This window comes from Acipenser ruthenus, chromosome 22 (genome assembly GCF_902713425.1).
Source record: "Acipenser ruthenus chromosome 22, fAciRut3.2 maternal haplotype, whole genome shotgun sequence".
Lineage (NCBI taxonomy): Eukaryota > Metazoa > Chordata > Actinopteri > Acipenseriformes > Acipenseridae > Acipenser > Acipenser ruthenus.
In genome coordinates, this window is record NC_081210.1 from 694729 (window position 1) to 715536 (window position 20808).

The window sequence follows — 20808 nt, forward strand, 5'->3', positions numbered from 1 at the left end:
CTTACAAATACAATCCAAAAGTCAAAGACACTATTGTGATCAAAAAAAAAAAAAAGTACTTTGCTATCATTTAAATTCCAAATCAAATCACAGTATCCGCCTGGTAACACAGACAGCGGTGAGACATATATTTAATACTATTGCATCACATCTGAAATAACCTGTTTTTTTTTGTTTGTTTTTTAGACTCATGCTGCTGATTGTGCAGCGATCGATAGCCGGAGACGGGAGTCTGCGAGGTCGTGGGAGTTGATCTCGGCTGCACTGAAGTGATCCGTCTCTACACGGCGGGTAGTACACGTGGCACCGTATTGCTACAGCGCCTGGTCAGGAATGGGATTAGACGGCAGTAGTTTTTAATACAGTAGCTTTTGTTGTCATGGCTTGCACATCAACTGTAAATGTATTTGAGCACCTCAAGATGTTTTTATACCTACCTGCATGAAAACCTCTGGGTGTGATCATTTCAATTCTTTGGCAGGTAACAGGCCTTCAGACAACACATATTACACTTTAAACTGATTTACAACTTCCAGTCTCTTCTAAATCCTACAGTGTGTTTCTGGTGCTGAAACCCACAATCTGTGTATAGGTTTCACTGCCCCGCCCCTCCTCTCCCTCCAGCAGCATTGCTGCAATGCGACCCAAATCAAAGAGAGGTTCAGTCGCTTTACTTTATTCAAAGTTACAAGTTGTTTGCAGAAGGTTTTGACAGACAGATTCTGAAACACATGGACTTCGCTGAAGCAACAGATCATTGACAGATTTTATTTGTATAAAAAGTCCATTCATCTAGCAAGTCGATAAGCACAATTTTAACTCTGCACAATCTGTTTTTGAAAAAGAAAAAGACATGCGGCAAGTCATGAAGCATTAGATAAAACTGATCACTGATATTCTAGGATAATGGAGAGCTAGATAATGGATGTACCTACATCTAGACACACGCTTACAGTACCTGTTACAATATTATTCTTTTTTAAGGTATATAATATATAAATATATATCATTGTAATCATTTGTATCGTTGCTGACCACCTGCCTTCAGTGTAAACTGCGGGTTCAAACCTGTCTTGGGGAGCTTGATCGCCATGCTACCATGTACCATTTAAAAAAATAAATAAACAAAGGCTGCCTTCCAAAGGTGAACTTTCCCCGTTTTCCTTCCCTTTGTGCTGCTGTGCTTGAATCACCTTTGAATCCCTTTCTTTCCTCAATCCATGGCAGATGCTGCTCCCCGATGAGAAGAACCCGGAATTGACACTGGAAGCTGACTGGGCGATCAGGTTTGCTGAACTACCCTGCCTCTTGAAGTGAGTCACCCACCAAGACTGAGGGGGACTGGGAGGGACAGCGGGATGATTACTGCCGACTGCAGTGAGGAGGCTGCGTTGGGTCTGAAACTGTGGGGCTGAGACCCACCCAAGCCCTGGGTAAGGCAGGTTCTGAGCTTCTGAAAATAGTCCCGCATAGACCAAGATATTGAGACACTTGTGTCAGTATGATTAATCACAGGATAAATTAAAATGCAGAGGAATACTTTAGTCTATGATGTACTGGTATAATAAAACACAGTGAAAACAATCTGAAAAACCATGAAAAAAAACAAGAGTTCTATACTTAAACTACCCTCAGGTCTGCTTGAATTACACTACAATGCTCCAAAAAGGAATAAAGAACATTTAGCTTTTTTTTTTTTCTACTACAGAAGCGAGTCATTACACTTTAAATCAACAAGCAAATATGTATAACTGGGGGGACACTGCCGTGCTCAGTCTAGAGAGCATTTCACACCAGCTAGGAGAGCAGCTTCAGAACTCCTGCAGTCAGTCCCCCCCCTCTCCCCCTCTCCCCCTCTTCCCCTCTCCCCCCCCCTGCTGGTCTCTCTAAATCAGTCCTCTCCTCTCCTCCTCTCCCCCCGCCCCCGCCCCCGCCCCCGCCCCCGCCCCCGCCCCCCTGGTCTCTCTAATCGGTCCACTCTTTCTTTATGTTGAGGTTCCACTCCCAGGAGAGGTGGTCGGTCTTGTCATCGTCAGTGAAGTAGGACTTGATGTGGTAGCCTCCGCGGACCAGCATGCCTTTGGGCGCCTCCTCCACGGGGGTCATGAACTCATGCTCCTCGACGCGCGGCCCATAGCTGCCCACCATGTAGACCGCCTTGTCCACTGCCAGGAGGAAACACAGCGCTAAGCACAGAGGCGCGAATGCACACTCCTGCAGAGGGGAGGGGAAGGGGAAGGTGGAGGTGGAGGTGGAGGTGGAGGTGGAGGTGGGGGTGGGGGAGGGGGATAATAGATTTGTTTTTTCTTACCTCGAATACCTTTCCTGTAGGTATGATGCACATACTTCAAGCCAGAGACAATCTCCTTGTTCACCTGATTTAGAGAGATACAAAAAATTTTTTAAAAAATGCTATTGAAACAATCCCAGCCATTCAAGGCAAGGTAAGACTTAAAATAATGTGTTGGTTTTATTCTTTCTGATGTAAGAGGCTGTAGTAACAGCTTAAAACCACAAGAGGGCATTTGTATTTCTTGCATGCGACCTCCACCACAATGCAGACGAAACACACAGCATGTCTGTCATCCATAACTTCAAAACACACTTAAATCAAAGGAGACACATTTACGAATCCAATGAGAAAACAGTCAAGGCTGGCTCCTTCCTCATGAAGAGGCGAGTATCCTGCCTTGCTATGGATGATTTATTTCCAAATCGCTACGCCCGCGGCTCACGCCAGTTTGACATCGAACTGTTCAAGTAAAAGAACATGGGCTGAGAGCAGCAGCAGCAGCAGCAGCGAGGGTCTGCTTTTGAAGAGCCTGCCCAGCGCCCTGCCTTCCTGCTGAGCCCACAGTGCTGTCTGTTTCCCCTCTTGTGCAAAGCAGCGGTCACTGAATCACTAATGGAATCCCAGACAGAGCCACTACAGCTGTGGCTGGTTCCTGCTGGCCACAGTTTAGTATGGAGGCCTGGGGACCCCTGAGTAAATAAAAGACAAAAACAGGACATTCAAGCATGGGAGTTGGATGTCTGATTAGAACGAGTTTCAAAACCAACCTTAAAATGGATTTTAACTTTGTAGTCGACTCCTTCCATCAGCACGAAATTCTGCTTCTTCAGGGCTTCCAGATCACCTGGTGAAACACACAAGCAAGAGCATGATGAAGAGATCCAATACTCATGACAGCATGGGAAGAGCTCATGGATATGTACTGCCAGACTGGGGCAATTACAGTATGACACATCTTCCTTTTGCTCTTCAGTGACATGCTGTTTTCGCATTGCATGTCTCTTTAGTTTTAACCAACGGGCATTTTCCACTCGACCTACTGGGGGGGGGGAATCGAACGCATGCTCCATGCCCATGTACCCTGTAAAATTCATGCTGTAATTGCTTTGAAATTAAAGCCGCTTTAGGAAACGAATGGTCACGATGCAATAACACTCGAGACCTTCAACTGAGCCAAGCGCACGTTCAGCATTACTGTCATCGAGAGAGGAGAGAAAATAGACTGGGCTTAATAACAACAAGACAACGGCTGCCAGGAAGGGAAGCTGAGAAATGCCCTGGGAGACCGCTTCTTAGGAACCCCTGAGGAATTGGGGCTAATTATCAGGCAGTGTACAGTGTGTGAGGGAAAAGCATGGCTTGCAAAAGTCAGGCAATTTAGGTGGCAGAGAAATTGTGCTTAAACACATCAGAGCTTGGTGCCCTCTGCTGGCCAGTCTCATTGCATTTTGCTTTATTTCATCCATTCTCTATGTACAGTATGTCTCTTACTTGTCCCTTTATACAGCTTGTTACTGATTCTTTTACTTGTGACTTTTCTCTTTCTTCAGCACGAGCAAGTGGAGAGAGAGCTCCTGAAGAGCGCTGAATCACATAAGTGAGTCGCTAGGGACTTCTTTCCAATGATCAGTATCCAGTGTCACACGGGAGACTGTAACCAACGGGCTTTAAGAGGAGGTAAAATGGAAAAACTGTCCCGATCGATAACCGGTAAATATCACTTATACACCCACCCTTTCTGCTCGTTGCACATAATACAGCATTACAAGGAAAGAACGTGTACTAGAGTCTGGAGCCAAAGCACTATCGAACGAGAACCCAATCCTTCACACATTTCACACTGAAATCACATGGCAGAAGTGGGGATACGGTTACACTGGTACATGCACTGACAAAGACACACAGCAATTGCTTATTAAATTGTAGTAACACAGGACATGTCCATGTCAAACTCCCTGAGCGCTGCCGTGACCCGGTACGTTTCTTTTTTTTTTTTTTTTTTTTAAACAAACTTTATTCTAGAATCCCCTGAGAAGCGGAAGCCCACAGCATTCTTTCCAGGGTTCAGACAGGATGTTATATTCAGCATCGTGACTCATCACTGTGCACTAGACACTTGACCCTCTGCTTTGAATGCTCTGAAAACCGTTCTGACAGTCCGGCTAGCATCAGATCTCAGCACACAGACGGCTGAAAGAGGCTTCCCTCTGGGGAACTAGGAGCACTGCAAAAAGAATCAGACCTTGTTCTCTTTTTTTACTAAGCATATTGCTTTCGCTTTGTTTTTTTGTACCTCTCTTGTGACTTTGATAGTCGTGCTGACCCCTCACCTCCAAGGAGATGCCGTGCTGCAGCTGCAGTGCTCCCGCACCTCAGACACGGATCACAACCCCTTGTTTTGAATTTCTAAAAGGTTTATACATTACAGAAAACCTCCCAGCTCCACGAGCTGGTCCCTCAGCACTCTGTATCCACAGGGGACCAGCGCCAGGCACATGCTAGTCAAAGGCACTGCACAGAAATAAAGGTCAAAAGCAGCCTGACAATAGAGAGCTGACTTCACTCACTCCTGTAAGAACAGTTCAGCATTCAGCGTGTTCTCATTGTTTAAAAGCAATGCACGAGTCCAATATAATTGTATTACAAGAGCAAGCCATGCAGCTCCTTAATAAGGCTCAACACAGTTCATTAAACTAATCTGACCTTTAGAGTCGTCTTCCTTGTATCATTTTCAAATCTCAAACAGTATTTATTGCCCACAGCGCAATCGTCAATGTCTATTATCATCTACATAACAAATATAATAAACCAGCTCACTTCAGAGTGCTGAAAATTCAAACTGATCGCAGAGTAAACGCATGACTGGAGACAGAAAACTTGACTGAGCAGATCGGGGGCACAGGTTCTGGGTAAGCAAGGCTTGGGGGGTGTGGATACAAACTACAAAAACACAGCTTTAGGACCTGCATGATTCCCCCGAGTTTCACAGCAACATCAAGCAGTTTAATTAAGAGCCTGTCAAACGGTTGTTCGAGTTTCTCCGGGAGAGTTAATGGCTCTCTTGCTCTGCGGAGCTGACAGGTAGCGTAGAGATCCGCTCCATCGCCTAGCAACCGGCTGACCTTTTCCCGCTACAGCGCCAGCGCAGCGGTGGATGGCGGCTTGTCAGATGCTGAACAAGAAACACACGCAGTTATTAGGAGCCGTCAGTCCCGCAGCACCACGCTCAGCACCTTCCCTGACAGGTACAGAGGCAAACCCAGGTTAAGGCGTATCGAAGGCAAGGCTCTCTATCACTCTCGCTCTCGCCTCCCTTTGTGTTGTAGCTGACATTGGGAGCTCTCAAAGGGAATGACTTCATCCTGCATGAAGAGCGGCTTAAAGCAATAACACAGACGCACAGCCCCTGCGGGAGCCCAGGCAAGCAGCTTCCACTAAACAAACACATCTTTCTACTCAGAACCAAGCCTGCTGGCTTTCCGGGGCTTAACCGGGAAACGGGGAATAGCTACAGTGCCCCAAACAGAAGTTAAGCTCCTCGTGCAGAAAGCCACGGCGCTTACCATGCCAGTGGTTCAGCTAGTGCCGCGGCACAGCAGTGTTTACCTGTCAGGTCCATTGTGATGGGCGCAGGAGCCTTGTCGCACACCAGCGTTAGCCTCGTGACTTGAACATTGGGCACGGAGGGATCTGAAATCAAAAGGAGAAGAAATATCCGATTAAAAAAAAAGGAAAGAGCTACGCAAGCAATAATACCGGGGAGAGCGCGAGGAGTTTGGAAAACATTGTGGAATGGCCCTTCAATTCGCATGCCACTGTTCAGTGGTGCAGAAACCGACATGTTCAAGACACAAAACAAACCTGTCACTACATCATGTCGGACTGAAACAGACTGTTTGCAGGCCTATGCAGTGCTCCATGAAATCAGAGTCCACTGAAGCAAAAATATGTCCTAGGGGAGTTTAGATACTGATGCACAAGACAAAAATAAAACACAAATCAACAGGGGACTGCATGCAGGAATCGCGCAGTAGATTGTGTTGTAAACACACAGAACTGTGTAATTTTGGTTGATTCCATTGAATCATTAATAAAGTCAAATATATTCCACATGTTGGGAAAATTACAATATAGCTCAGTACTGGAATTATTTATTTTATACAGTCTTTTTTGCTCATCTTCATCAAGGGTGCCAATACTTTTGGAGGTGACTGTATATATTTGGTGCCTGTATATATATATATATATATATATATATATATATATATATATATATATATATATATATATATATATATTTTAGGTGCAGTTTGTTATGTAGATGATAGTGTACAGGAGCGAGGCAGCCCTCCTGACCTGCGATGACGGGCCCAGCCCCCAGCAGAGCCTGCTTGTACTTGTTCAAACTCTCGTCCTCCTTGTCCAGCTCCTGGATCTCCTGCAGAGACTTCTGGGCAGGAGGCTGGTAGTTGAGGTCAGTCTCCTCTTCCTCCCCGATAGGTTTCTCTGCTTCTTTATCTGCCATGATGCCTGAGGAAGAAAAGCCATGGAGGTCAAACACTAGAATAAAACAGTGTAGTGCTGATCGACGGACGGGTGAGGCAGTGTATCTGTGCGGACCGTGGACTAGTCAGCTGCGTGACTGAACCTTCACTAACAGTGCAGATTAGCAAAGCTGAATGTCATGAAAACTAATACATTAGTCACTGGCATCAGGGCATAGGCATTAGGAGACTTCTGAATTCTGTGCCAGTGCTGTGGGGCAGGGGTGGACACCAGGGAATTTGATGACTTATTTTATAATGAGCTCTGTGTGTGTGTGTGTGTGTGCGTGTGCACGTGTGTCTGTGTGCGTGTGTGTGTCTGCGTGCGCGTGTTTTTAAGTAAACACTCCCTCCTACAGCCTACACCGGGTTCTAAAGTACCGGGAGACTATTTGTCCAGGTGACAGCATCCCTGGCAGGTTCTTGATCCCTAGCAGAGATGCATATCCCCAGTAAGGAGGTGACAGCACACCGTCTCCAGGTCTCATATCTTGAGAAGAGCTCAATTCTAGCAGCTCAGAGATTCCAGGTCACAGTGACCCATGCGCTCAGGAGCTCTGGTGTCGGACGGGTTGAGGCTATTCCTGAATTTGACAAAGCTATGCTTTGACATTTGTCACAGCAGGTTACCCACACACCTTATTGAGTAACTGCCTGTGTGTGCTGGATCCCCGGAATATTGAACACTCACTTTATGTAAGCATACTGGAATAATGGAATGCCAGGCTTACAAAAGCATCCCTAGCTTGATCAACACTCATTTCAAGGCCATTATTTAAAAATAAAAAGCAACATAAGAGGCACTGGTATTCAGTGTACAGAGAGATAACCCACACAGCACAGTGCATGAAATTAGCTAGTGAGTTTACAAAGAAACAGTACCATCACAACCCCCGCCCCCCCCAACAAGTACTGGGGCAGTAAGAGCGGGACATTTGTGGCGTGTTTTATCCTACTGATGTGACAACGCTTTCAAAAGATCGAAATCTACAATTCAATTAAAAATAATTAATAATCAAAAGCAGCTTTCACAGAATCCCCAAAGAAAGAAGAAATCTGAACCCCTCACTGTCTGCATGCAAGCTCTACCCGCATGGTAAATAAATGGAGAACTAAAACGACTCTCGAAATAAGTAAATCAATTAACAAAGGATCATTTAGAGAAAGCTTACTAGGAGCACAGTGTGAATACCAGCATACCAGCGGGGCAGCAGTGTGGAGTAGTTGTTAGGGTTCTGGACTCTTGACCGGAGGGTCGTGGGTTCAATCCCCGATGGGGTACACTGCTGCTGTACCCTTGAGCAAGGTACTTTACCTAGATTGCTCCAGTAAAAACCCAACTGTATAAATGGGTAATTGTATGTAAAAATAATGTGATATCTGTATAATGTGAAATAATGTATAATGTGATATCTTGTAACAATTGTAAGTCGCCCTGGATAAGGGCGTCTGCTAAAAAATAAATAATAATAATAATAATAATGTCGTCTGCAGTAAGTGGCTGGCTGTGCCGCGGCTGGAGCAACGCAGCTACTCGTTTCAGAGTATCACGTTGTATGCAAAGCAGAGGTGCTGCGCTTTCTATTGATCTCTGTATCGCCTCTCCTGCCTGATTAGTTTGATAGCTGTGCCATTAGCTATGAAGCAGCCCATCTGACAGCCTCTCAAACTGCTCAAAGAGGCATTACTACTTCTAGTCAAGAGTAAATGATTTTGCCCGTCCAGAAATGAATCTCCTCTAACCTCATTACGGGACACTATAAAGCAGCTTTGATCACAGAGACTGTGGGTGTGACTGTGTGGAGGCGTAATGGAAATGACCTTAATGGAGTGATGAAAGCTCAGACCAGAACTGAAAACGAAGCCATGGAATCTAGAATCGCTCTACTAATTGAATTTTTTTTTTTTTCCTGAAAAAAAAAAATATTAACTGAACGTGACAATGTTACAGTGCATTCAAGTTGAATTCTAACATGACAGTGTTACAGTGCATTCAAGTTGAATTCTAACATGACAGTGTTACAGTGCATTCAAGTTGAATTCTAACATGACAGTGTTACAGTGCATTCAAGTTGAATTCTAACATGACAGTGTTACGGTGCATTCAAATTGAATTCTAACGTGACAATGTTACAGTGCATTCAAGTTGAATTCTAACGTGACAATGTTACAGTGCATTCAAATTGAATTCTAACATGACAGTGTTACAGTGCATTCAAGTTGAATTCTAACATGACAGTGTTACAGTGCATTCAAATTGAATTCTAACGTGACAATGTTACAGTGCATTCAAGTTGAATTCTAACATGACAGTGTTACAGTGCATTCAAGTTGAATTCTAACGTGACAATGTTACAGTGCATTCAAGTTGAATTCTAACATGACAGTGTTACAGTGCATTCAAGTTGAATTCTAACATGACAGTGTTACAGTGCATTCAAGTTGAATTCTAACATGACAGTGTTACAGTGCATTCAAGTTGAATTCTAACATGACAGTGTTACGGTGCATTCAAATTGAATTCTAACGTGACAATGTTACAGTGCATTCAAGTTGAATTCTAACGTGACAATGTTACAGTGCATTCAAATTGAATTCTAACATGACAGTGTTACAGTGCATTCAAGTTGAATTCTAACATGACAGTGTTACAGTGCATTCAAATTGAATTCTAACGTGACAATGTTACAGTGCATTCAAGTTGAATTCTAACGTGACAATGTTACAGTGCATTCAAATTGAATTCTAACATGACAGTGTTACAGTGCATTCAAGTTGAATTCTAACGTGACAATGTTACAGAGCATTCAAGTTGAATTCTAACGTGACAATGTTACAGTGCATTCAAATTGAATTCTAACATGACAGTGTTACAGTGCATTCAAGTTGAATTCTAATGTGACAATGTTACAGTGCATTCAAGTTGAATTCTAACGTGACAATGTTACAGTGCATTCAAGTTGAATTCTAACATGACAGTGTTACAGTGCATTCAAGTTGAATTCTAACGTGACAGTGTTACAGTGCATTCAAGTTGAATTCTAATGTGACAATGTTACAGAGCATTCAAGTTGAATTCTAACATGACAGTGTTACAGTGCATTCAAGTTGAATTCTAACATGACAGTGTTACAGTGCATTCAAGTTGAATTCTAACATGACAGTGTTACGGTGCATTCAAATTGAATTCTAACATGACAGTGTTACGGTGCATTCAAATTGAATTCTAATGTGGCAATGTTACAGTGCATTCAGTTTTAGACTCCTGCAATGATTCTCTTAACCCTTCTTTATATTGAAAGACAGGGGTTCTATTCAATTGATCAGAAAAGCTGCAGATCTAAATACTATCACTCTTGAGATTAACAGCCCTCACTTTGCTGTGTAAGTTTTACCTCTGATTGTGTGACCGAGTATTTGAAGTTCTGCATGAATCTGTGCAAGCCAGATCGGGCTGTCAATCATCTCATTGTTCAGCCCTACTGTATGTAAGAGTCTTGTGGACTGAGAAACAGAAATCACTCCAATAATGAAAGTGGGTTCAGACCGCTCATCATCATCATCATCATCATCATCATCATCATCATCATCATCATCACCACTTAAATTAAAGCATGTTTATAGGATGGAAAAGGATCGGAACAAAATATTTCTGACAGTCACTGTGTTGCACTGAACACTGTATAAAATATTGAAATTAAACTCTATCACTCTGCAACAATTAATCAGTTATTGATCCCCATGGCTTTTATTTTACGATTAAATATTAATTGATGGATCAATCGCCCTGGTGCCCTGCTTGTAACTCACGCAGCGACTGTAGCCACCCAGGACAAGCGCTTTCCTTTCCTTGCACTAAGCCGAAGCTCTTCCATTTGAATTTGTTTTGTGAAGACAAATGGCAGGATCTAATGAGAAAAATAGAATAAATCTGATGCCTTCTTGCTTTCCTGCAGCCATTTCCCCTTTCAGACATCAATTCAAATGTTCCAAAGGTATAGGTATTTTATTTATTTTTTTATTCATATCTTCCATTTCCGCTAAGGCAGAGACTTACTGTGTACTTTGCGAGGACCGAATTGAAACAGGAAAACAACAAAAAAACAGAGTGGTGAAGCGCAGCTCTGTAACTTGATTGAGCACCCCCTCCTCCCCCCTTCCTCTCTCTTTGATGTCCCCCCAAGTCGCAGTTACAGTGCTGGCCTAAATATTCTTCCTGCAAGGGGAGGGACTAGAGCAACAGCATGCTAATGTACAGTATCATTACTGCAGCACAGATTGCACAGGGGAATCTCCTACACAATGTCACACACTTGTTACATGAGGCTGTTGCAAGCACTTTGCCAACACATGCACTGCTAGTCTAATGAGAGAAAGGGAGGAGAGAGAGAGACAGACAGAGAAACAGAAAAAGAGAGGAGAGAGAGAGAGAGGGCAGCAGAGATGTAATCCACAGTGACACAATGGGTATTAACAGGGCTCCGGTACAATGCAGGGCAGGCACTAGCATGCAGGGAATCTCTACATCATGAAAGGGTACATTCGACTCCAGCACTGACTGCAGGTTTAACTGGTTCGATTAAAATATCAAATCAATAAATAAATGAGAGCATGAAGAGTCAGAATGGACAGGCCAGTTTATTGGTAGACAATTTAGTGGCATGAATGCCTCGTGCTGTGAGGTCAGTGCATTCGATACACTGATGAACACACAGCCTGTTCACACTACAAGACTGGCACATCATTACAATCCAGTCTGAAACACGTACGGATCATTATTAAGGTGGTGTGAGCCAGGGAGACCTGGTTTGTAAAGTGGCGCTCGCTCACTAGAGTGAGTCTCACAAGCTCAGCAGCCACACCTGCTTTGGGACCGATAAGGAAACAGCAAGCAGAGCGCCCAGCTTTCCTGACACCAGGGTCTAGGAAGAACACTAATGAACTGACATCAAAAATAAACCATTTCACTCCTGTGGAAAGCAGAATTATCCTGCAGCAAAAACAGACAGTCAAAAACAAGAGCAGTGGCCAGTTCCCCAGTTAAACTTCCAGACCATGACCACATGTGTTAGTTGTTCCATATGCATCTACTAGCGTTAATCCTAATGAATTCTCTGCATTGGGCTTTCGCATCTCAACTGCTTGTCAAATTGCATGTTGTAAAATAAATTCTAAAGTCAAATAATAATAGGTGCTGTCAAGTATCACGGGTTACGATTGAAAAACAAGCAGTTTTAAAAAAACGTTAGGATAGGAACCATGCATTCATATTTAATAAAGCACTATAATATACTCACACTACAGCTCTAGGCTGGAATACAAAATCACGGTGTGCGAGGTGCTTAAATTTAATTGCAGGATATAAAAAAACATGCAGTAAATCACAAAGGACACTGCAAAAGCCCCTCACACATACAGCACACCCTGTTCACAATGTAATCCTGCTTTCACCAGATGCAGTTATGACAACACAAATGCAATCACCCACAGTCACGCATGATCCCAGATTGCCTTGTAAAAAGCACATCAAAAGCCCTGGATTAAAGCCCAATCGATCCTCACCTCGGTAGCACACGGTCAGCCACATTAACTCCAGCAGCTGCCCCCCAAACTCGCACACGTCCAAGCCCAGCATCGCGTCTCCCAAAGCCTTCTCGACCACCACCACCCCAAAAAAATATAATAATCACCCCCCCTCCAGAAGATACAGAAAAATTCAAGAAACAGCTTTAAAAAGAGAGAAAAAAAAGAAAATAAAGAAAGAAGAAGTAGAAGATGATGATCAGCTCCAAATCCTTGCCGGTTCCATTAAACTAGAGAGGTGTGCAGAAACCAATGATCTCTTAGTAATCCACGCTGCTGGACGGCTGCTACATGCTAAGCTGCTCCTGCAATGAGAAGCAGTGATGTAAGAATCGTATTCCTGTCTGCAGACGCTATCGATTTGCAAGCAGGTACCAAACCCCCCGCCTCAGTGCTATGCTGCTCAGAGCTCCAGCCCTCATTAGCTGAGAGACTGCGATGATCTCATCTCCTTCCAAACAGAGGGGCGGCAGCAGCAGCAGAGGCTGCAGAATACTAAACAGGAGCTTCCCTCCCAGTGCAGGTGGAATACGTAATGCTTTCATCTTCCACCAGCCTGCCTGCCTGCCTGCCTGGCTGGAGACTTCCCAATGGTGCTGGACATAAGACAGCCACTCTGATCTGTACTTTATTGGTGGTGATGATGATAGTGATGTTGCTGATGATTATGATTCCTTTTCTCGCATCTTCGTGTTTGTAATTAAAATGGAATCACAGGACCGTACCGTACAGGAGAGAGTGGAGTTATAGAGCATTGATGACAATAGACAAACAGTAAAGATAATTGATTGCAAACTGATTTTCAGTATGGTAGAGAAAAAAAAAACACACATGCAAGGCTTGTTCCTTTCCTACTGTGCTGTGAGTTTCCATTTAATGAATAAAAGAGTTGCAGGTTCTATAAACCTCTTTGTTGCCGGCAATTAGAGATTTCAGGAAGCTCAAAATGAGTCATACATTTGGTGATTAAGTGCAAACAACACTACACAGTATACAGTATAGGGCAATGAGCAGCCTTTTAATTTGAGCAATTAACTGGAAATTAACTAAAATGAATTGTATGCAAAAAAGGGGGATTTACAATCATGGAGCTAGAAGCAGGCAATCTTGTCACACACCACCCCAACCCCAATTTGCAATAAGAAAGCCCCTTGCACCCAAGGCAGTACAGCCCCCAATTTCAGACAGGTTCTTACCATGCGGAGCAGCAGGCTTACAAAGCTATTGTTCTGCACACGACACCTAGCCTAGAATATGAAGCTGGAGCCCGTATCTTTTACAACACTCACAGAAGAACATGTTTATATTTGCATGTATTTATAATACCTGCTCAATATAAGAGCACCTCATGCACACATTATCAGAACTCACTTGGAGGTTTTCAATGGCTGCTCCGGTGCTACTGTCCAGCAGGCATGTGGCACGACAGTATCTATTTATACAGCACTATCTGGAACTGTAGACTTTCTCTTTGGACTGCTCTTTGCACTAGACCTGCTTTATCAACACCAGTGACAGAAACGCCATAAAAACCAGGCACAGGTTCCTGGGAACCAGCTTCTGTAAAGCCCATAGTACCCTTTAACCTTTTAACCACTCTTCACTGACGCAAGCCATCGACACACACAGCGCTGAGCAACCAACCTCCAGAAACGCTTCCTTGATTTATTCAACAACTATCAGCACACTGAGCATTTCTGCCAGCGTAAGCAACACAATGTATCTTTCATCTTATTGCTGCTTCACCACTTCCTTTTTAGCAGCACGGCTCACTCACTGAAGTTTGAGATTTCTACAGTGCTACACTGGGGTATGCAATGAGAAGCCATGAATCACACATGTTTAATAGTCTACTTGAACACGTTCCCAGCTTGTGAACGACAGGAGATATCAACGTACTTCAGTTGTATATCCTTCCAGGTCAATTCACTTTTATTGCCTTTTAAAAAAGGTTGGGAAACAAATAAGCTACCTGAAAAAGATCAGCCCCTTTGAGAAGTTTATTAGTGCACAAATATTCTAGATGAAACCAAACACGCTTCCAATAGAAACTGATCCGCGTAAGCAGGAACGAGCCGTATCCTTTACAACACAGATTTATATTTGAATATATATGCGCTTCAGGCTCAACACAAGAGCACCTCATGCACACATTATCAGAACTCACTTGGAGGTTTTCAATGGCTGCTCCGGTGCTACTGTCCAGCAGGCATGTGGCACGACAGTATCTATTTATACAGCACTATCTGGAACTGCAGACTTTCTCTTTGGACTGCTCTTTGCACTAGACCTGCTTTATCAACACAGGGGGGTAACGGGGGAGAGAAGGAAATCATATAAACACATTACAAACACACCTGCGCTTGTGGAACCTGTGAGCACTCCTTCGAAAACCCTGTTCTCCTGAACAGATTCACAGGCAGGTTTCCATTATTTAATAAGAACACAGAAGTAAATACAAACATTCCTGGATTTTTTCATTATCTGATAGTGTGGGTGGTTCGAGTCTACGGGGTTCAGGAGGATAAAGCACTCAACAGCCAGCCACTGATCTCACTAGGTTTCTACACACAGGATGTGGAACTAATTTGAAATGCTGCTGTTTTGCCAAGAAGCCCTTGAAAATATGAGATTGAGTTACACAAGAAACGTTTCCATCGCTAAGAGGTCATTTTCGTCCCAGCTGGTTTAAAGCACACAGAGCCACACAATTAATCCAGTATGTTATTTATGAACCCAGTTTAATGATGATATTTCAATGCTGTACTTTGACCTTGTTCCTGCATATCAACAACAATTCCAAATCAAATACAAACTGACCATAATCTGTGAGTTTCTTATAATTGAAAATGTAAAGTGAATGCAATTCATATCTGGGAAGACTATCAGGAATTCTGTTAGCTTTATGTGTGTGTGGGGGGGGGGGGGGGGGGGGGGGGGGGGGGGGGGGTTTAAAACACGGTGTTAAAACATCAAGTTACTAGACTCTCAGCTTGAACTCAAAAAGAATGCAGTTAAAAGGGTTAATGGTTTACTGTTAATCAAACCAGTCTGTCACAGTTACACAGAGATCATAGTCTCTCTACTTTAATTTCTAATGGGACAGTGTTAAATATACAAACTGAAACCTCTAGTTTGAGGAATAAGGGTAAAACATTTACAATTTGCTTGTAGATCAAGTTGTAATCTTATCTAGTACTGCAAAACCATTTCAGCTGGCTTTTCCACAGCCATAAAAGCTGCCCCACCTCCTTCACAGTGTCAACCACAGCGTGTGCCATGAATTATTTCAATATGAAGTTCCCCTGCTGGTGCTAACCACAGCCCTGGCAGGGCCTGGGTAACTGGTCTGCTCTGTGGAGTGCAGTGCAGGAGTCTGCTGCGTTTAGGAATGAGGAAGCGACGCAGACTTGCTGGGTCATCGGTTAAGACAAGTTACTGGCATGGCAACAAATCTGCCTCAGCCAGAAGAACAATACAATTACCATCGCTCGTTCTGAAGCGATTACATTTTCAAACTGATAATCAATCACATTGTACTGATCAGCACAGAACTGGAATTGTAACTATGGAGAGATCAGCAGAGTATCCGGGCAGCTGTACTGCATCTGGCTTTTACAAAATAGAGGAAGAGCAGGAGATTTATTCATGAGTCATTCCCCCTGTGCTGCGCCGAGCCCAGTGCAGAGAGCATGTGACCTTTACAGTTCAGAGAAACAGAGCCACTGCTAGGAACCACTCTGCTTTCCCTCACCTGTAATTCAGCAGTCCAGCCCCCCCTCCCCTCTACTCTGTAAAGTCACTGCATCTCTCTCGGTTTTCACCTGGAGAGCACGGTTATTCAAAGCAGATGTTATTACTGAACCCTGCAACCCTCCTGTGATTTCTAGCCAGTTTAATAATATTGATTCTAATATAAAATATATGATTTTTGATTTATTAAAATGGTATAGATGCGTGCAAGCTACACTGTTCGGGAAGCAGAACAGACATTTTAAAAAGTGTTGCGCTATACCGATAGCTTCAGGAAACACTTGCAGCTCACTGCTATTTTCAACATGGACTTATAAGGCAGCAACCTGTTTTGAACACAGAGCCGGGTCGTTTGTGGTTGCAGCGTGACGTTAATGAAAGGTCTTGGGTCAGGCTGAACGGGTTCAAGAAAACTCTGCAGAGAAAGCGTCGATTCTTCACAAGTTTACATTCATTTCAGTCTTGCAATGTTCAGAAAAGAAAAAAAATCATTAAAAACAAAATCAGTACTGATCATGCATGTGTGTGTTCTCCTTTACTGATTGGAAAGCTTTTATTTCAATGCAGATTTGTGTGAGTGCAACAGAAGAAACGCTGAGTGTTACTATCCTGGTTGTTGCAATAGAGTCTGACAGCGACACTTGATTTTACAATGCAATCTGAATATATGAATACACATTGCGCGTGACGTTCTGCTGTCACAGCGGAAGACCGTTCTGTGCCATGCCTGCTAATTGATTCAGCTGTTTTGGAAGTCTATTGCTCTTTGGCTCACGACAGTAATATTTCCTATTCATTAAAACAAGGCAATAAAATATTGATGGGCATCCGCAGAGGAGGCGGAACAGGATTTCTACATTGCCATGGAAACCTAGCCGTCAAAATATATATCGAATGTAATTTCTTTATTGACTAAATTGACCTTGAAATTAGCTCAGATATTTGTTTTATTTAGCAGATGCCTTTATCCAAGGTGACTTACAGAGACTAGGGTGTGTGAACTACGCATCAGCTGCAGAGTCTCACCCGAAAGACGGATCACAAGGAGGTTAAGTGACTTGCTCAGGGTCACACAATGAGTCAGTGGCTGAGGTGGGATTTGAACCGGGGACCTCCTGGTTACAAGCCCTTTTCTTTAACCACTGGACACACAGCCTATATAAATAGTTTGAAAGGATGTATGGAAATAAGACTCCCATTGCATAGCAGTTTGATCCATTCCTGGTTTTACTAGGAGTTAATGGGGGCCCTGAAAAGGCACCATATTGCTCTACCAGCCCATTGTCACATTTCACCCCATTGCAGTGCAGTGACTAGCAGGCTGTAGCAGAAGTGGCTGTTGAGCTCAGAGATAAGGTCTGTTGTCTTTTTCGATAAGGAAGAGGAGCTACTGCAGCACTATCCGCTATTAAGCTTTTGCTGTGGCTGCTGAACATAAATGGCCAGCGTCTAAAACCAGCACTTCTTCCTGGTGGTAAGAGAGAGCTCCTGTTCTTTAACTGCAATGTAAGCAAATCGAAGACTGGTGTTTGAAAAGAAAAAGCACTAGAATACAGGCATGACTGCAGAGCAAACTGCATGTGCGACACAGTGTAGCCGTTCTCCTCAGTGCAAAAGAACACACTTCACTCTAAAAGTGTGGCTCTTTTCACAACAGAAGAGTCATTATGAGTGACGTCCCCATTGGAACCTAATAGCAGAATTCCCTGCGAGTGTAGATCTCACACTCAGAATGCCAATGACAAAGCATTCTAAATGCTCAAACCACAGCAGGTTTTATTAAACACATGAAGCACGTCTACATCACATCCTGTCTGGTTTGTTATTTAGATTTAATGACTTTATAAGATGTTTCTTAGGGTTCGGTGGTTACCTCTCATCAACTTGAGAGTACGTTTTCTCTTGCACTCTTTGTATGACACAGCAAAGAGTGTGCGAGAAACACACTCAACTTGATTGATCAGAGGTAGCCACCGAACACTTAGAAACGTACATCGAACTGATGCCTTGCTGTCCAGGCTTTTTGCCTGGACAGCACACCCTGAGCAGTGCCAAGGAGACTGGCACACCCGCTGCTGGTTTTAAAACAAAATGATCCGACTAGTCAAGAGATCGAGGCTTGCAATCTACAAAATCCTTTACTTTTCAGTGAAGTAGCACCAGGTGTTTTTTTCACTGCACATAAAGAGGGTCTCACAGCTGCTGTCCTCTCAAATGTTTCCAGGGCCAGATACTGATCTGCTGCGTGAGCGAGTTCGTGTTCTCCTCTGTGTCTACCCCTACCCCTGCTGCTCCTCAGAATCACTCCAAACAAACTCCATTGCTGTCCTGTACAAGTACAGACATGCTGGCTATTGCTGCCTTCAAATTGAAACATTTTCAGCAACAAAGCAAAAACACACACACAGCTGAAATTTTAAGAACTGAAAACAGGACTCTACATCTCGAGACCAAATATTGCAGGAGAAACAGCTAGTCAAAATTGCAACTTGGATTAACTAGACACTCTCAAAATGAAAGACTTCAGTCTTTTCAGACTGTGCAGTGCACCGGCCCCTCTACCATGTCAAGCATGGCAGCAGGAAAGCTCTCAGAACATTGAGTTTGGTGACTCAGTGAACAGTAGGGATCACCCCAGTCCACACAAAGATAGGCAGTCTAGATCAAAGCCATGGGTTGGCTGGACATGGACACAGTAATGCCCCCCCACCCACAATTGAACCCAAGCTGGCCCTCATGATCACCCCTCATGAGTGCACAGCCCCTCTGCCACACACAGGGGCTGGCAGGGCAACACCCAATTAAACTGAGAGAGCTGCAAGCCCTGAGCGACAGCCTTCCTGCTCCTATTGCTTTATATCATGCAGTGTGCAGCTCACTCGAGAGGACGTGAAGCTGTGTGCTTTTAGAAGCATTGAAACAGGGCTCGATTTACACATTTACGGCTGTTTTTGGGAAGCTGTAAAGGACGGTGCACATCAGAACACGCTGCACACAGTTCTCTCTTCCTCATCTCCTCAGGGTCTCTGCAGACTGAGACCTGCGTCAACCTGGATTCCTAATGATTGCCCATGCTTGTTCTGAGGTTGAGGCTGGCTCTACAGTATCACAGTGGGGGGGGGGGGGGAGACGACAAATCAGAGGGGGAGAGCAAGATTGAGATTGCTTTTCAAAGTCAAGTCAAGTCTGCTCTGCTCTGCTCTGCTCTGCTCTGATACAATGCCAGTTCAATGTACAGCAGTGTGGAGTAGTGGTTAGGGCTCTGGACTCTTGACCGGAGGGTTGTGGGTTCACTGCTGTTGTACCCTTGAGCAAGATACTTTACCTAGATTGCTCCAGTAAAAACCCAACTGTATAAATGGGTAATTGTATGTAAAAATAATGTGATATGTGAAATAATGTATAATGTGATATCCTGTAACAATTGTAAGTCGCCCTGGATAAGGGCGTCTGCTAAGAAATAAATAATAATAATGTGTATTAGGACACCCCATTGCTTCCGTAGCTTTCATTTGTTGTGCATATGAAATTAAACCACTCTAAAATGTTAAAATGCAGGAGACTTATTTAGAAGTTGTTTCAGATGCCTAATTAAAGCACAAAGTGCTCGAACATTTTCACACACGAGTGCCGATTGTTTCTATATCCGATTAGTACTGACCAAAAATGTAAATTCTCACACCCTGAGGTTTTCATGCAGGCAGGTATATAAAGGATATCAATGACACATCTTGAGGTGTTCTGATAAAAATGGGCACATTGCAAAACTGTTACAACCACCTGGCAATGATATGACTGTATTGATTTATAGAAGCACTTTTATAATGGCAGCTGACCCCGCTACTGCTAAAAAAGACTAAGTTAGAAAATACATAATTTTCTGGAGGAGCAGCGTCGGTGCAAGCAGGATGCACTTAGACGGCATTTTGAAACACTGAAGCACAGCCAAGTTCTATTCTGCTACCGCGGGGAGTAGGTACACACGTGAAAGCAGAAGTGTGTCAGTTTGCAGTGCAAGTCAAGAGAGCGCGAGACCATTGTTACAAGTTCTGTAGTGGTAACCACAACCCGTCCTTTAAAATTGCACCAGACGTCAGATCTGACGTCAAAGCACAGTTATCTAACTCTTAGCTGGGAATTCTTTTTGTTTGTTCGTTTTAATGAATTAATTGCGTTTTGATCGATCGCTTTTCAGTTCCTGTTTTTAAATTTGTATTTAACATACATAAAACAACACTTTTAGAAATAATATTTCGTATTTAGTATTATTGTTAGTTTTAACTGCTTAAAACCGTGGAAGCTCAGTCGAGTAAACCTAGGGCAGTTTTTCCCCTTTTCTTATTTTTCCTCTTGCACTTGAAAACGCACAACGATCGCACTGTTCAGCTCTCTCTCTCTCTCTCCACACAATTTTTCGGCTTGTTTGCTGACCTGGTTTCAACTATTTTTACACCAATAAGTGCAGACCTGAATCAGTATACACTATATTCTTAAACTGCATTTAAATGGCATGAGAAAGAAGCTCACCTACCTTTATTGGTTTGAACTTGCTCAGCCTCCGATCACTTGAGTAATTACTTTCCCTCAGATCGTCAGATCGCTGCTGCAACAGCTAGCCAAAATCAGGAACAATCT

The 20808-nt window shown here is 43.5% G+C and overlaps 1 protein-coding gene across 2 annotated transcripts; it reads right to left on the reverse strand.

Annotated features, from left to right (window-relative positions):
- Positions 1–1952: 1952 nt before the first annotated feature.
- On the reverse strand, positions 1953–20800 carry LOC117973640 (rho GDP-dissociation inhibitor 2-like). Of its 2 annotated transcripts, none has more exons than XM_034926597.2 (6): positions 20705–20800; positions 6650–6823; positions 5900–5983; positions 3061–3137; positions 2312–2375; positions 1953–2165 (listed from the first exon to the last, which is right to left on the reverse strand). In XM_034926597.2, the coding sequence occupies exons 2-6, from the start codon at positions 6816–6818 to the stop codon at positions 1966–1968; spliced, it is 594 nt and encodes a 197-aa protein (XP_034782488.1). In that variant the 5' UTR covers positions 6819–6823; positions 20705–20800; the 3' UTR covers positions 1953–1965. The 2 variants fall into 2 exon arrangements, with proteins under 2 accessions (XP_034782488.1, XP_034782487.1); XM_034926596.2 differs by lacking the exon at positions 20705–20800 and adding an exon at positions 12400–12821.
- Between the last annotated feature and the right edge of the window lie 8 nt (positions 20801–20808).

Coding starts and splice junctions, on each gene's coding strand:
- LOC117973640 (XM_034926596.2), bottom strand. CDS start 12,472: ATGCTGGGCTTGGACGTGTGCGAGTTTGGGGGGCAGCTGCTGGAGTTA. Junction 6,824..12,399: donor GCTGACCGTGTGCTACCGAG/GTGAGGATCGAT, acceptor TTTCTTCCTCAG/GCATCATGGCAGATAAAGAA. Junction 2,376..3,060: donor AAGTTAAAATCCATTTTAAG/GTTGGTTTTGAA, acceptor TCTCTAAATCAG/GTGAACAAGGAGATTGTCTC.